The sequence below is a fragment of the Bubalus bubalis genome, chromosome 5, assembly GCF_019923935.1.
Source record: "Bubalus bubalis isolate 160015118507 breed Murrah chromosome 5, NDDB_SH_1, whole genome shotgun sequence".
NCBI classification, from domain to species: domain Eukaryota; kingdom Metazoa; phylum Chordata; class Mammalia; order Artiodactyla; family Bovidae; genus Bubalus; species Bubalus bubalis.
The window spans coordinates 50,669,117-50,687,303 of record NC_059161.1 but is presented as its reverse complement, the minus strand read 5'-3'; the positions used below and the strand labels follow the sequence as shown (position 1 = coordinate 50,687,303).

At 34.8% G+C, this 18,187-nt stretch overlaps 1 protein-coding gene across 4 annotated transcripts in view; it reads left to right on the top strand.

Moving 5' to 3' along the window:
- The window catches only part of AHCTF1 (AT-hook containing transcription factor 1), a 94,067-nt gene that overhangs the window by 45,688 nt on the left and 30,192 nt on the right, over nt 1–18,187 (top strand). For all 4 annotated transcript variants that reach the window (XM_006062425.4, XM_044943084.2, XM_044943083.2 and 1 more), the window contains exons 13-21: nt 1,956–2,046; nt 3,112–3,201; nt 4,370–4,510; nt 5,172–5,276; nt 6,138–6,231; nt 7,798–7,921; nt 8,078–8,134; nt 9,024–9,170; nt 9,725–9,912. In XM_006062425.4, coding sequence (XP_006062487.4) covers nt 1,956–2,046; nt 3,112–3,201; nt 4,370–4,510; nt 5,172–5,276; nt 6,138–6,231; nt 7,798–7,921; nt 8,078–8,134; nt 9,024–9,170; nt 9,725–9,912 — 1,037 coding nt within the window. The remainder of the gene's footprint in view (nt 1–1,955; nt 2,047–3,111; nt 3,202–4,369; nt 4,511–5,171; nt 5,277–6,137; nt 6,232–7,797; nt 7,922–8,077; nt 8,135–9,023; nt 9,171–9,724; nt 9,913–18,187) is intronic.

Below are 18,187 nucleotides of genomic sequence, written 5' to 3'. Positions count from 1 at the left end.
GAAACAGGACCCAAAATATCTTTTTCTCATGCTACTGAAATATTGCCTTTATTTGATACTATATGTCCATATCAACTGGGTTCTATTTCTGGGCTTTTATCTTGTCTCATAAATCTAGTTATCTATTTCTATACCATTTTAATATATTGCTTTGATATTTGGAAATGCAGCCTGGTTTTTTAATCTATAATTTTGGGGAATTCATAGGCACTTACTCTTTTTATTAATTATAAGATGGTTTTATCCAGTATTCCTGTTGGAATTCTTTTGAGCATTTTATTATATTCACATGTTAATTTGAGGGAGAGTTGACATTTGTATCTTTCCATTTATTTAGGGTTTATTTTTACATCTGTCATAAGAGTTAATGGTTATTTTCCAGTGAGTTTCTATTTTTATCCCTAAATGTTTTATAGTATTTTTTATGAATAGACCATTTTCCCCATATTCATTCAGAAATAGAGTTGGGTTTTGTATATTCATTCGATGCTATTAATACTTGGCTAGATTAGAATCTCTTAGATTTTCAAGGCATGCAATCATCAGCAAATATAGGCTTTCTGCACCCCTCCCCCCAGTTTATTACTTTATTTTCTTATGCCATTTAGTGGAACCTCTACAGATTATAGAAAAATAATGGTACTACCAGACATCCTTGTTTTGTCCTTGATTTTAATGTAAATTGTTCTATTGAATCTCCATTTAGATTCATGCTGTAGTTTTGGGGTATCTTTATCATATTGTAGCTCTCTCTATTCCTGTTTAATTCATCTATTTATTCCTATGATTCCTTTTTAAAAAAATATTTGTTGTAGTGAATGAAATTCATAGATTCTTAAAGTGTAAAATAAAGTGTCAGTAAAGTATAAATGAACAACTTTGTTGAGATTTAATTCCTATAATTCAGTGGTTTTTAGTATAGAGTTGTGCAACTATCACAACATTCAATTTCAGAATATTTTTATCACCTCCCTCCAAACCCCATAACCAGTCAATTCCTTTTCCTCCTCTCTTCCAGTCTTTGGTGACCACTAATCTACTGTCTTTGTAGATTTATTTGCTCTAGATATATTGTGTGTGTGTGTGTTAGTTGCTTCAGTTGTGTCCGACTCTTTGCAATCCCATGGACTGTAGCCTGTCAGGCTCCTCTCTCCATGGGATTCTCCAGGCAAGAATACTAGAGTGGGTTGCCATTGACATTTTATATAAATATAATCAAATAATATGTGGCCTTTTGTGACTTACTTCTTTGACTTAGAGCAATATTTTCAAGATTTATCCATGGTGGAGCACATATCAGAACTTCACCCCGTTTCATGGCTGTGTAATATTCCACTGTATGATATACCACATTTTATTTATCTATTCTTCAGTTTCAGGGCATTTTGGTTGTTTCCATTTTTGGCCGTTAGAAATAATGCTTCACATAATAGTTTTTGTGTGGATGTTTGTTTTTCAGTTCTCTTGGGTGTATACCCAAGTGTGAAACCACTGGGTCATATGGTAACTTTATAGTTAAGATTTTGAGAAGCTACCAGACTGTTTTCCAAAGTGGCTGTCTCATTAAATCCCATGGACGGAGGAGCTTGGTAGGCTGCAGTCCATGCTAAAGGTCGGACACAACTGAGTGACTTCGCTTTCACTTTTCACTTTCATGCATTGGAGAAGGAAATGGCAACCCACTCCAGTGTTCTTGCCTGGAGGACAGGGGAGCCTGATGGGCTGCCTAGGTCTATGGGGTCCCACAGAGTCGGACACGACTGAAGTGACTTAGCAGCAGCAGTGTATGAGGAGTTTCTACACCATCACCAGTGCTTGTTGTTTTTTTGTGGATAGCCATCCTGGGGAATCATAATGATTTTTAATCCTTTAAAATTTTGGGTTGTGAGCTAGAACTTGATACCTCTGTCTCTGATCACATATCCTTTCTTTTCTTTTTTTAAAACATGGTTTAGGAAGAACAGTTAGAAGCTATATTGTCAGCAGCAATCCAGACAAGTTCTCTGGGACTTTTGACAGGGTGTATCAAAAGATGGATAACAGAAGGTAAGATTATGATTTTTAACAATTAAAAAATGCTTTGTAGTTTAAAAATTATCAATTTACTGTGGGGGGTGGTAAGTTAACTTTATTTTGAGATAATTGTGTTCACATGCAATTGTAAGACATTTACAGTGTACCCTTATCCCCCATGAATGATAAGATGTGGCATGTCTCTAGTATTATATCACATACAGGACTTCTCTTCTTACTCTTTGATAGCCATGCTTACTACCGATAGCCCCCACCCCATTCCTAATGCCCAGCACCCATTCATTTATTGTCTATTTCTATAATTTTGTCATTTCAAAAGTGTTCATAAATGGAATCCGACAGTATGTAACCTTTTAGGGTTGACTCTTTTTCACTCAGAAAAATTCTCTGCCATTCAAGTTGTATGTTTTACTCTCTTTGCAAACAAACATTTCACACACACGTGTTGTTTTTATTCTGACCATTTGATAAGTTGAAGGCATCATGCTTCTTTCAAAATATTTCAATATGTTTCCTTCTAAGAACAAGGATATTCACTTAACAAAACACTTTGGAGTTAGAAAAATCAGGAAAATTAATATTGATACATGCTATTACCTAATCTGTAGATTCTATTGGAATAGCACTAATTGCCCCAATAATGTCCTTTGTAACATTTTTAGGGAGAGGGAATTCAGAATCCCGTCCAGAATATATTTTATATTTAGTTTTCATGTTGTTTTACTCGCTCATAATATTGTGTAAATCTTAAGCATTTGTCTTTGAAGAAATTGACATTTTTAAAGAATATGGGCCTATTATTTTGTAGCCTGCCTCTCAGGTTGTGTTTGTTGATATTTCGTCATGATTAGATTTAGATTTTACGTTTTTCATAGCAGCATCACGTAAATGGATGTGCTCCCTCATGTGATATCCTGAGCACAGATGCAGCCAGTCTGTCTCCATCAATATTGATGTTAACATCGCTCACTTGTTTAGGGTGGTTTTTGTCAGGTTTCTTCACTGAAAAGTTTCTATTTTTTTTTTTTTGTAATTAGTAACCATTCTTCATTTTTCCCTTCCATATTTACAAATAAGAACAACCAAATTCTGCTGCTAATTTACGCTTTGTTCTTGAATGGACATGGAATAAAGTGGTTTTCACAAAAGAGGAATTTGACAGACTATGTAAGTATTATATATATAAAAAAATAATCTTGGTTTATGTTTTGAGTACATAACAATAAATTTTTAATTATTTTGAAGTTACAAACTCTTTGAAAAAGTCCCAGAAAGAAACTATTTCATTTTATATTAGAGTGAAAAAATTATTTTTTTGATCAAGATTTTGTAGCAGATTGTTTAGATTGGCAACATGTTAGGCATGTTTCCAGTAGCAAGTTTCAGAATTATATCATATCTTTTAATCTTAGGCATTTAATTTATAAGATATGCTGATGATAGAATAAAGAGAATATGCCAGTTAACCTCTGAGCTTTATTCATTTTCTATTTAAAATACTTAGGAGTGTAAAGAAGCGGAATAGTAGGGCAAAAACTCAAATCACCTCTTGTCTTCTACTAACATGTCATTAGTCATATCAGGTTATTTATTAGTCTATTGTACACCTTGAGTTTTAAAATATGCTGTGAATATTAAAACCCATTATGTCCAACTAGTGCAAAAATAATATTGAAGGTAATATATGATTGCCTTGTGCATGAAAGTACATTTTAAGTTTATTTAGAAGTATATGTGCATTTGTTATTACTGTTATGTCTTGATGAGTGAACAAATTGGACTTTTAAAAAAGTTTTTCTTAGCAGAGGATTTTTTAAACCTACAAAATTTGATAGGAGGATATAGGGTTCTGTATAGCGTTTTTGTTGTTGTTTAGTCGCTAAGTTGTGTCCAAAAATGCATTTGTGAACTCAGCCTTAAGCTTGAAATGAGAGGACAGCCAAGTCTACATTATAGCAAGCATGCAGTTATATTGTATTAAGTCTCTGAATCTTAATTTCATTGTCTCACTTTTCCAAAGACTAGAGGTGGAAGAAAGAGTTCTTATAAAATAATAATCACACAGCAACATAGTACTGATTTCTAGTGAATCTGAAGTTGAATCTATATCACTTTTGTCTGTGCTCACCTCATTCTGCATTTTTTAAAGATAGAATTTGTAGCTGTCCTTTCTATATTCCTTGAGGATGTTTGTCATTTGAAGCTTGTCTTTTTAAATCTCACAATGTATAGAATAATTCTGTGATTAAAGGAATTTGGGATATTTTGCATTTATTATTTTAATTAAGTCAAGATTTAGTGTGTCAAAACTAATCTTGTCTTTTTTTCTTGGAAGGTACACCGTTATTTGATGGTTCATGTCGTTTCATCGACCCACAAACTATACAGTCTCTCCAGCAGTGCCATTTACTTCTTAGCAATCTTAGTACAGTCTTAAGCTGTTTTGCAGCTGAGGCCCACGACATCACTGAGAGAGGTGTGCTCCTGTCTTATGTAAATGAATGTTTCATTGACTTTTGCTTCTTGACCTCCGGACGGAATACATTTCCTATGCATTAGATGGATTATTGGGCAAAGAGGCCATTATTTCTCAAATGCTAGATTTTTTTTTTTTTTTTTTTCAAATGAAAAGCTACAAATGTTATTAGATGAACCATGAGTTCATGATTAAATAAGGTTGGGAAATTGGGGATTTAAAGATTGTTAAGGCAGTGTATTAGTGGTAGAACTTCAGATTTTTAAATTATATTTAAGTTTTTGTGCATAGAGTTGGTCTTCATAATTTTTCTCCTCTGGTTTTCCATTGAAACAAAATAGCCAGTTTCATATAAAGGCCTGGTTTGAACAGCCTGTATTAATGATACTGTACTAGTTTGTTTTAATGTATAAATCTGATTATTGAAAATAGCTAAATGGGAGTGTAGCTAATATGGAAGCATATTTACTTAAAATGTCTATTTTAGTCAGTGAGTTAGTTTAGCATTTTGGAGATTATTTGTTCAAGCTAAATTTGTTTAAAAATACATGCATATAAAAATCACCAAGTAGTTACTGTTTTTGAAAACTATAGAGTGTCTTGATTTTTCATTTGTGGTTGATAAATTGAAAACTAAACAACTGATTTCAACTCTTTACAGGTCTTACAGATTTAAGCAATAAGTATATGGTTACCCAGCTCATCTGTCAGTATGCACAAGTGGTTCTTTGGTTCTCTCATTCTGGCCTTTTACCAGAGGGCTTAGGTAAAATATTTCCTTAATCTATAAATATTAATGAAACATTCTTAAATCTTTATAATTTTGTTGTTCTATTGTTGGGGTTTCCTTCCTTCTACCACTCTCTTGTCTTTTCTTTTATTCTTACCTTCTTTTCTTGTATTCTCTTTGTGCCTTCAGTGCTTCACCCCATGCCTGATATGCAGGTGTTGCACGCATGTTTGTTGGGTTAAAAAAAAAATTTTGACAAAACATGGTTTCTGAAGATGGATTCAGTGATATCACCAGCTATAATTTAGATCCATAGAAGTATGAGTTTAAAATCTAATTTGTCCATCTTTTTCTCTTCAAGGTTCTTTTAATATGGTTATTAACCAATACTTTTTGCCATCAATTACTTACCCCGTTTTATCTAATAATTCATGCTAATACCAGGAATTAGAGAATTTGACTTTTACTACATTTGTGTAGAACAAAAGCCTCCAACTTCTTGTATTTCCAGGATTCACAGACTTAGAAGTGTATCTGCCACTGTGCATAATTACTGTTGATCTTATTCTTTCATAATTCTCTTAGATTTTTACTTGAACACATAGTGAATTTGCTTACTTTTAGATTATCATTTGTGCCTAAGGGAGTAAAATAATTTTCTGAAATAGTTTTTCCAGGGTCTTTAACTGGCATCCTGTTGTTACAAGACTTTCTTGAGACACTCAGTTTTCTCATTTATGTGTCTGTTAATAAAGTGTTCTTTTATTACTTTAAGAAGCCTGCAATTTAAAGAATATCATAAAATTGTAGTAAAATATCAATTATGTAACCTTAAGTTTATGGGGAGTGTTTTGGAAATATTACTAGCTTTTCTTCCAACTCTTATGAAACATCTAGATGATGCTGTGCAGTTGTCAAGGTTATGCTACAACTACCCCGTAATTCAGAATTACTACACCAGCCGTCGACAGAAGTGTGAGCGTTCATCAAGGTATAGTACATCCAGAGCCTTCAAAAACCATTTTAGAAGTTACTTGTATAAGAAATCAAAGCTTTCTCAGAATAGAATTCATTATGTTATAAAAAAAAGATTAAAGGGGCGGAAATCTCAGTAAAGTATATGAATTTGTCCCCAGTGTTACTATTTTAGTTGTAGTGTTTGCCTTGACCTACTGTTTACATCTTTATTTTAGAATTTGAATACAGCTATTTATTATTTCCTAAATCTATTTACCACATGATTGATTTATTGGAGGAGATTCTATAATTTAAGTATACATTTTTCCTGAGAATTCTTATTCAGAAGACGACTTGAAACAACTGTTACTAAAGCTGAAAATATATCATGTTAGTTACTTTACATTCTTTGCATTAACATTTGCATTTCAGCACTTTATCCACTTTTTTCTTTGTTGCCTTTTTCTCTCTTTTCTTTAAATATGAACTCCCCCTTCCCCTTAAATACTTATGTGGTTGGGTCCTTTGAAATAAACATATAAAAGTAATAAAAGAAAAAAAGAGTAATGTTTTACAGCCTGACTCTACCTTGGAATTATAAATAGCCTTCTTCCTCAAGTTGGAATGACAGAATTGTGGAGTGGATTATAATATTTAGAGCAATTATTCCCAAACCTTGATTCCAGGTTTGTTGTCTGAATCACTTGGAAACCTGTACAAAGTTGTGCATAGTTAGAGGATCCAGAATCTAATCAAGGATTAGATTAGAATAACTAATAACTAATCTAGGATAGTGAGCATGGACTTGGGAAAATTATAAGGTGTATTTAAAATTTCTAGATCTGTTATTTCCTAAGTGTATGTCCTTGAGCAGATTGGATAAACTTTCTAATCCTATTTATCACAAATTAGAAAGTCAATATAAAGTAAATATAACGATGAAATAAAATATCTTTCTTTCAATGCCTTATTCAAGAAAATTTCATCCAATAAGTAGTAACTGCTGTTGTTGTTATTAATATTAGATGAGGAAACAGACGAGGTCAGTATCTGCTTATCACCTGTATGTGCTCAATAATAAATATTAGGAGGGAACCCACTCCAGTGTTCTTGCCTGGAGAATCCCAGGGATGGGGGAGCCTGGTGGTCTGCCGTCTATGGGGTCGCACAGAGCCGGACACGACTGAAGTGACTTAGCAATTAGCAATGAGGTTTAAAAACTAGTCCAGGTGATAAAACTGAAAGTAAAACTTTTTGACTTTGAACTACAGTATTTACTTTATCTATACGGAGATATCATGCTCTTTGGTAACTTGCTCAAGGTGGTAAAAAGTAAACAGCATTTTGCTGACTAGACCACTTTCTCCCCTGGAACCTGACCTTCACTAACTGACTTGGCTAATAACCAAACTTGAGGCTTCTTCAGGGTTTATCTGACTAACTTTATTTGGTGTCCAGATTTCTTATGATGGGATCCTGTCCTCAAATTTCTTCTGCCTTTGATAGTTGAGATCGTTACTTTTAAGAGTTGGCTGCTGGTTGTTTTGATAATAATAATTAGCACTAATGCTCAATATCCTTAATATTGCTCTTATTGCAGAGGGAAGTGGAACCCTGATTGCTTAATGATTGATGGAATGGTTTCTCAGTTAGGAGATCGAGTAGAGAAGTTGTGGAAACGGGACGAAGGAGGCACAGGAAAATATCCTCCTACAAGTCTACATGTAGGTTTGCGGTAACACAATATCATTTAGTCTCAAAAGCTGGGCTGGGAGAGGGAGGAATGCTTAATTGGTTTTTTCATACCTGGCATGGGCTTGGGAAAAACAAGGAACATAAATGAATGAATATGTAAAATGCACTAAATTTTTTTTTAATAGGCGTTACTTGACATATACCTACTAGACAACATTACTGAAGCAAGCAAGCATTCTGTTGTATCCTTTAAAATTTTATCAAGTAATTCACATATTACCAAAATCATACAATGTCAGAGTAGTAGGACCCTTATGCATCTAATCCAATCTCAATTTCACATTTGAATTTGTTTTAAAGGAAAGATTCTTAATCCAGGACCTGTTGGTTGGATTCAGATGGTCTTTCGTTAACCTTGAAACTATGCAAAATGTTTATGTTTATTTTTCTAGAGATTACAGTTCTTGGCTTTCATCAGACTCAAATGTGTCCAAGACATTCCTGAAGTTAAAGACAGCTCTAGAACATTGCTAGCATGTGGTCATTCTCCATGAGATTTTATGTGCTGGATGGGAATGCATTAATTAATGCATTAGCTTAAATTACCTAGGTAGGCCTTGTGGTCTTTTAAGTAAGATTTCTGTACTAAAGTCTATTTCTTAGTCAAAATGCATAGTTTTATTCATAATTTATAAAATAAATAATGTATTTGTTTAAACTGCCAAGGTTTGTTGGATAACTGGAATTTCATCTATGGCTTTGTTTCTTAAATTTGTTAATCTGCTAACTTCGGTGAAGAAAGTATGCTTTAGTTCATCTCCTTGTGGTGCGTGTGTGCTAAGTCGCTTCGGTCACGTGTGACCCTATGAACTGTAGCCCACCAGGCTCCTCTGTCTGTGGGATTCTCTAGGCAAGAATACTGGAGTGGGTTGCCATTTCTGCCTCCAGGGGACAAAGTGCCTTTGTGGTGGTACTTAATACAGAATGAATGAAGTTGGTTGTGGGGTTGGCTGTACCGACATTTAATAAAACTGTCTTAAGCCTTTTTTCTCATATTTTCTATTGTTACCTATTGCAGATATATATGTAGGAGTTTTTCTTTTTATTGTCCTTAATCCTCTTTTTTTAAAGACTATTTATTTGCTACTTGATATTATGTATTCCTTTCCAAACAAAACGGATACTTCAATTGAATCATTTCCAACTGCCTTTGCCATTTCTTGGGGCCAGGTTAAACTTATTCAAGGATTTTGGCTGATAGATCATAATGACTATGAGGTAAGTCTGTATAGTTCATTTAGAATGTTAAACTTTTGTAAACTATTAGAATTTTAGGAAAAATACATTTAATATTAAAGATATGACACAGTCTACTTCCGGAGGTATTTTAAGGATTCAGTTTAATCAGTACCTTCACCAAGCACCATTTCCGGCAACAAGAATATACAACGATAAAATAGTTTAGAACCCCAAGAGTCTTATTGTCTAAAGAAACATACAAACAATTACCAGTAGTGCAAATATAGTCATTTTTATGTTACAGACATATTTGGTGTGTTGGGTGAACCAGAGAAGCCAGAATTTGACATTGATGTATGAAATTGGTGATGGAAAGATTTTATATACTCACTTGACAAGATCTCCAAAGTATGAGGCTTTTGATAAGGCTTTTATTTAAAATAAAATATACAGTAAAGTAGATATTTTCAGATATATTTAAACGGGTTTTATTTTAATTTGCATAGGTTTAGTATATTGCCTTTTTTTTTTTTTTTTTTTAAAAGTGCAAAGCATTGTATTTAATTTACCAGTTTTCATTGTCATTTTTGCAGAGCGGTTTGGATCTTCTGTTTCACCCGGCTACTGCAAAACCTGTGTCATGGCAACATTCAAAGATTATTGAAGCCTTCATGAGTCAGGGTGAGCACAGACAAGCCCTCAGATACATTCAGACAATGAAGCCAACAGTGTCCAGTGGTAGAGATGTTATCCTTCACCTCACTGTTTTGCTTTTTAATAGGTAAGTACCTGTTTTGCAAGTACAATCGAACTCTTGGCCATGTATTAATAAAATGGAACTGATGAAATAGAACAATATATTTCGACTTGGTTGCATTGCACAATATTCTTATGTTCTTCATCTTTCATCATTGAGAAGAATGTAAAGCACCTTTTACCTAGAATAAGATGAATAAAAGAAGTAATGAGTAAAAGGGGAAATCAGACTGAGGTTTAAAAATTATGTTGGTTTCTACCTGGCAATGTTGACAGTTTTCTCCTTGGAGAGTTGAGGTTTGCTTATACCAAGAAGCAGCCAGAAATAGAGAAAGAATGAAGTTATGCTAAGTTGATAAATTATATTCTTTGACGGTATATTCCAGTGATGGTACTCTGATATTTTTGTTAGTCTTGATTGCTTGGGTGTTGCAGTTCTTTAATTTTGTTGTTGCATTATAGCAATACTCAGTTGCTATAATAATTATATTTGTCATGTATATACTAACTGACAATTAAGTGGCATGATTGGAAATACAGTGGTCTGGTTATTGGGTTTTCTTAATACCTAAATAGTTGGGAAACTTTTTTGGGACTGGAATTTCTTAGATTGTGACTATTTTTATTTAATTCATACTGGTTTTTTGTTGAGTCTTATTGGTTGAGTCATTTTATATTTTCTTTATATATTTAAAAATTGGCCACTTTACTCACCTCAAATTGTCATTTATGAACCATACATTACAGCTTTGAGGAGAGAGGATTGGATCTTTACATTTCAGACAGATCTGCAATTTAGTAATAGACTTGTTAGACATTGAAACTTACAATGTCCTCAAAAGTAATGAACTGCTAAAGTACTTGTTGAAATAATTTTGGTTAGTAAAAGTATTTGGCTCAGCTGAATAAATCAAGAATAAATATAAGAACAAAAAGTTAAAGAAGCTAAAGAACATAAATGTTTAATAAATGGGTTAAAGAGTTCTAGTACTTGATAATGTTTACAATAATGCAACCTTTATATAATGTAATTTCAAAACTGTATTTCTCAAGTACAGTAAAGCCTTGGTTATCTAGTCTCCAAAAACATAGCATCATTAAGTGTCCTTTACAGTAAGTGCATAAGTTAAAACAAAGGGCCACTCAGAATGCCATTTGTGAGATAACATGTTTTCAAATTCAGTAAATGTTTAAAATAATTACTGAGGTGTTGTTTGGTTTTCTAGCTGTTGTGTGAATTTATGTTAATTAATCTACATTTTAAAATGACAATATTGGAATAGTTACTGATTGTAACAGTTGACAGTCTTTGGACTCAGATAGATCTGAATTTATACCTGAATTCTGCTACATTCTGAAATATGATCAGAAGCAGTTAAATTATCCTTTCTGAGCCCAGGTTTCCTCCTGGGTTAATAATGACTGCTTTGCAACATTTTGAGGTTAGTTAAATGGCATAAGCACTATTACAGTTGCAAGTAGTAAATCATTAGTAAATGGTGGTGAAAGTAAAAGTTGCTCAGTTATGTCTGACTCTTTGCGACCCCATGGACTGTAGCTTGGCAGGCTCCTCTGTCTGTGGAATTCTCCAGGCAGGAGTACTGGAGTGGGTAGCCGTTCCCTTCTCCAGGGGATCTTCCCAACCCAGGGATTGAACCTAGGTCTCCCACATTGCAGGGGGATTCTTTATGGTCTGAGCCACCAGGGAAGCCCAGTAAAGGGTGGTAGATTGAACCTTCTTGAGTTAATCATCATTGCATCATTTATTTAACTTTTCAGCCTAATGCCTGCCTGTTTCCTCTACCACCTCTTCTTTATTAAGATCATCTTTCTCTTTCTGTGAAACCTGTATGCTGGTAGCTTTTCAGTTACATGAGCTTACTTTATGGACATACCATCACAGTTACGGCAAATAGATTTACCTAAAAGTAATCATGATGCACAGTACACGATAGCCTCAAAGTAACAGTTTTAGATTTTTAGCTCTTAAACATTACGTACTCAGTCTTAGTAAAATAGAAGTACAATAGAGCTGGAAAACCTTTTTGTATAGGTGTAATCATTATCTTTATTCTTTCCACTTTCTGTGGGTTTCATTCTGCTGTGCTTTTTAACTCAAGTTGGTTTCTCATTTTCAACCTTTTATCTTTACTAACATAAAAATGTAAATCTGAATGTTCTGTATATTACTTTGGATCATCCCACAATTTTTATGGTTATTTTTTTTCCTAAGTATTTTTAATTTTCATTATGATTTTTTTCTTTCCCTATTAATTATTTAGAAGCTTTAATGTACAAATACGGTTAAAAAAAATTCTTTTCTCTCTTAATTGCATTGTGACTCCATAATGTGATCTACACATGGATCAGATGGCCAACACCAAAATCAGATTGATTATATTCTTTGCAGCCAAAGATGGAGAAGCTCTATATAGTCAGCAAAAACAAGACCAGGAGCTGCCTGTGGCTCAGATCATGAAATCTTTATTGCCAAATTCAGACTTAAATTGAAGAAAGGGGGGAGAACCACTAGACCATTCAGGTATGACCTAAATCAAATCCCTTATGATTATACAGTGGAAGTGAGAAATAGATTTAAGGGACTAGATCTGATAGACAGAGTGCCTGGTGAACTATGGACGGAGGTTTGTGACATTGTACAGGAGACAGGGAACAAGACCATCCCCAAGAAAAAGAAATGCAAAAAAGCAGAATGGCTGTCTGAGGAGGCCTTACAAATAGCTGTGAAAAGAAGAGAAGTGAAAAAGCAAAGGGAGAAAAGGAAAGATATACCCATTTGAATGCAGAGTTCCAAAGAATAGCAAGGAGAGATAAGAAAGCCTTCCTTTCCTCAGTGAACAATGCAAAGAAATAGAGGAAAACAACAGAATGGGAAAGACAGAGATCTCTTCAAGAAAATTAGAGATACCAAGGGAACATTTCATGCAAAGATGGGCTTGATAAAGGACAGAAATGGTATGGACCTAACATAGGCAGAAGATATTAAGAAGAGGTGACAAGAATATACAGAAGAACTGTACAAAAAAGATCTTCACGACCCAGATGATCACGATGGTGTGATCACTGACCTAGAGCCAGACATCCTGGAATGTGAAGTCAAGTGGGCCTTAGGAAGCATCACTATAAACAAAGCTAGTGGAGGTGATAGAATTTCAGTTGAGCTATTTCAAATCCTGGAAGATGATGCTGTGAAAGTCCTTTACTCAATATGCCAGCAAATTTAGAAAACTCAGCAGTGGCCACAGGACTGGAAAAGGTCAGTTTTCATTCCAATCCCAAAGAAAGGCCATGCCAAAGAAGGCTCAAACTACTGCAAAATTGCACTCATCTCACACGCTAGTAAAGTAATGCTCAAAATTCTCCAAGCCAGGCTCATCAATATGTAAACCATGAACCAGATGTTCAAGGTGGTTTTCGAAAAGGCAGAGGATTCAGAGATCAAATTGCCAGCATCCTCTGGATCATCGAAAAAACAAGAGAGTTCCAGAAAAACATCTGTCTCTGCTTTATTGACTATGCCAAACCCTTTGACTGTGTGGGTCACAATAAACTGTGGAAAATTCTTCAAGAGATGGGAATACCAGACCACCTGACCTGCCTCTTGAGAAACCTGTATGCAGGTCAGGAAGCAACAGTTAGAAGTGGGCATGGAACAACAGACTGGTTCCAAATAGGAAAAGGAGTACGTCAAGGCTGTATATTGTCATCCTGCTTATTTAACTTATATGCAGAGTACATCATGAGAAACACTGGGCTGGAAGAAGCACAAGCTGGAATCAAGATTGCTGGAAGAAATATCAATAACCTCAGATATGCAGATGACACCACCCTTATGTCACAAAGTGAAGGAGAACTAAAAGCCTCTTGATGAAAGTGAAAGAGGAGAGTGAAAAAGTTGGCTTAAAGCTCAACATTTCAGAAAACTAAGATCATGGCATCCAGTCCCATCACTTCATGGCAAATAGATGGGGAAACAATGGAAACAGTGACAGACTTTATTTTCTTGGGCTCCAAAGTCACTACAGATGGTGACTGGAGCCATGAAATAAAAAGACCCTTGCTCCTTGGAAGAAAAGTTATCACCAACCCAGACAGCATATTAAAAAGCAGAGACATTACTTTGCTGACAAAGGTCTGTCTAGTCAAAGCTATGGTTTTTCCAGTATTCATGTATGAATGTGAGTGTTGGACTATAAAGAAGGCTGAGCGCCAAAGAATTGATGCTTTTGAACTGTGGTGTTGGAGAAGACTCTTGAGAGTCCCTTGGACTGCAAGGAGATCCAACCAGTTTATTCTAAAAGGAAATCACTTCTGAATACTCTTTGGAAGGACTGATGCTGAAACTGAAACTCCAGTACTTTGGCCACCTAATGGAAAGAACTGACTCATTGTAAAAGACCTTGATGCTGGGAATGATTGAAGGCAGGAGAAGTGGACGACAGAGGATGAGATGGTTAGATGGCATTACTTGCTCAATGGACGTGAGTTTGAGCAAGCTCTGGGAGTTGTTGATGGACAGGGAAGCCTGGTGTGTTGCTGTCCATGGTGTCGCAAAAAGTCAGACGTGACTGAGCGACTGAACTGAACTGACTGAAGGAAGGTTTGCTGGACTTCTTGGTGGTTTAGTGGTTAAGATTCCTCACTTCCAGGACAGGGAGTGAGCTTCGATCCCTGGTTGGGAAACAAAGATCCTGCATGCCTTGCAGTGCAACCAGAAAATAAACTTTAAAAAAATGAATAAGAATGAAACGTTTGCATGTTGCCTCCTCTAATATGTATGTGTCTATTCCTTGTAATACTGCTAACTTTTTGTATTTTGAATACAGTATTAGGTACATAAAAGTTTTAAATTGTTATTTTTTAATGACTTTAACCTCTTATTGTAGAATAACCTTCATCATGAGTAATTGTTAACATAGCTACAACAACTTTCTGTTATTTATGATTCATCTTTTCCTAATATTTTAACTTTTACACTAATCACTGGAAATCAATAGTTGCTTGTTTACATTTCTGAATTTTTTTTTCATTGTGATCTCTATGATTCATTTCAAAAGACTGTTCATATTTGATCTGTCATTTTTAGAGCCTGTCACAGGAGTGTTTCTAAGGCTGTCTTCTTACTGTGTTGCCAAGAACCCCCATACATTTCTTTTTTTTTTTTTTTTTTTGGTTCTTCAATTTTATTTTTAAACTTTACATAATTGTATTAGTTTTGCCAAATATCAAAACATACATTTCTTAACTTTACTGTTAGCCTGCTAGTTTTAGCCTTTCATCAATTGAAGTGATTTTCTTACTGCTTTTATTGGCATCGTGCCTTCCTGCCATGAGGAGCAGGAGAGTAATGGGTATATGAGAGTTACTTATTTTAAAATTTATGTTTAAGTATTGGCCCAAAATGGAGCATCAATTTCTTGAAGTTGGAGGTAACTATGCCTTCTGCTGTGGGAGAAACTGAGAAAAATATACTATCATTTGTCTTTTGCTTTCAGGTATGCTTACTGTTATTAGATTAGTTTTTGATAAATCATAAATAAATTAATCTTACTCTTACCTCGTGTATCTGCTCACTGGGCGTGGATATCATACTTTAAAGTGGAAAACTTGAAACATATCCAGGGACTTCTCTGATGGTCCAGTGGTTAAAAAATCTGCCTTGTAGTGCAGGGGACATGGGTTTGATCCTTGGAAGGGGAGTAAAGATCCCACATGCATCAAAGCAACTAACCCCTTGGGCAGCAACTAGAGAATCTGAGCTGTGAGGATCTCTCATGACACAATGAAGATCCTGTGTGCTTTAACTAAGACCTACTGCAGCGAAATAAGTATATGTATGTGTGTGCGGTTTATATATATATATACACACACACACACATATATAGCATATATATAATATTTTATATATGTGCAACCCCATGGACTATAGCCTGTCAGGCTTCTCTGTGCATGGAATTCTCCAGGCCAGAATACTGGAGTGGGTGTGTGTTCGGTTCTCCAGGTGATCTTCCCAATCCAGGGATTGAACCTAGGTCTCCCGCATTCTAGGTGGATTCTTTACCATCTGAGTCACCAGGGAAGCCTATGTGTATATAGGCTGGGAGAAGAGGGGCAAGAATACAGTTCTTTTTGTTTTTTGAATAATAAGATATTTACGTGTTTTTTTCTAAAATTACAAAAGGATACACAGTAAATTCCCAGCCTCCTAAGCTTCCTCACAGTACTAGTGTATCTTTCCTAAGACATTCTGGGACATTCTGAGCAAATGCACATGTACGTCATTGCTCTCCCTCCCCCCTTTTAAAAAATACATGCTGTCATCCATCTGCAGTATATTTTTAAAAGTAATTTAGTTTGGAATTCATTTCCTGATAGTACATAAAGAGCTTCCTTATTTTAATCATTGCCTGATAGTTCATTATGTGGATGTACCAGTATTTGTTTAACTGCCTTTGCTTAGTGAACATTTGGGTGGTTTTAATCTTATGGCATTTCAAACACTGCTGTGTATGAGTATCCACCCATTTTACACAAGTGCAGATTTATTTTGTAAAGTCCTGGGAGTAGAATTTCTGGGTGAAAAGTGTAAGCGTTTGTCACTCAGTCATGTCGGACTCTTTGTGACCCAATGGACTGTAGCCCACCAGGCTCCTCCATCCAGGGAATTCTCCAGGCAGGAATACTGGAGTGGGTTGCCATTTCCTTCTCCAACTGGGTAAAAGGATATTTGCAATTTTAATTTTGATAAGGCATATTGCCTTCCATGTATGTCTCACTTTGTGTTATACCCTTTAGTTAGGCATTTATCCAGTTGATTGGTGAAAATGGTAATATTAATCTGATTAGTCTCACTATAATATAGAATGCATCTTTTCATGAAGAGCTATTTTATAAAGTTAGAATTGCCAGTGTTTTATGATTCTTTGTCTCTTCTATTTCAATATTATTTAATCCTCTCACTGTTTCTGTTACTACTTTGTGATTTTTGTTTTATCATTTAAATTTTTGATGCAGCTGAAATTTATTTTGGTTCAAGCATTTTGTAAGAAGATTACAGAATACACAAAAGTAGAATAGTACTGTAGTACTATGAAAATTACGTATACCCATCCTACATCAGATTTAACAGATACAAGATTTTATTATACCCACTTCATCTATTTCTTTATATTAAAATTAATGATTAGATGTTCATTCATCTTCACTATCTATTTTTCTTTCTGTAGAAATGGTGTGCTTATTTTTAACACTCCCAGATTTCTGATTTAGGGGAAAAAAACTATTTCTCTTAAATACTCAGGTTATAACAACCACACTGTTATCCCTGTCCTGGTAGAAGAAGGAGTGCAAGGCAATTTCAGATGCAGATTCTTAGGTGATACACCTAAATGTTTTACTTATTTGCACTATTCTAGTCAAACAATAAAAATTTTAGGGTCCTGAACTGCCAGCAGTGGGATTTGCTTCCCCAAGAAACTTTGTATCTACAGAAAGTCTGGGACAGTGCTGCTAAAATTTCCTCAGATGCATTTTCATTATGAATACTAATTGCTGTAACTTGGTTCATGTATTCTGTGTTTTTTATGCATGTCAGTTATTTATTTACAAGTCGTTATTTCAATTTTTGTAATTATTTCAATAAAAACTATAGTTAAAGCCTTTGGTAGGGGGTGCTGTGCCTGGTCTTAGTTGTGGCATGTGGGATCTACTTCCCTTACCAGGAATGGAACCTGGGCCTCTTGCACAGGAAACACAGAGTCTTAGCCACTGAACTATTAAAATCAAAATTACCTATTCACTTAAAATTAGGAATGATGACTTTTTTTTAGAAAATTATTCCTATCTACTTGCCATTTTTTATTCTACTCCTGCTTCTGCCTTGACACTTATCAGCCCTTCCAAAAATTCTACATGTGAGACTAATCATTGTTAATCTTAGTATGTGTCTTTCAAGACATTTTTTTGTTTATATAAATACATAAAGACTTATAGGCTTTGTTTATTGGTTAATTTTTAGAAAATCTTATTATTCATGTTGTTTTAAGCCTATTTTTACTTGTCAGTGTATCATGAGACACATAGCTTCATTTAATGACCTATTGCTCACAGAAGGATGTTTCAGCAGCCCCACTTATTTCTAAAACTGTCTGATTTGACCTAAGTTCTCCAATCAGATCTTGCTGTAGATAAGCCAGAATCTTACTAAGAAGATTTGCTAAGCTAAGTCCTCTACTTTCCCATAAACACAGTATGCTGTTTGTGTCTCTAGATCTTTGCTC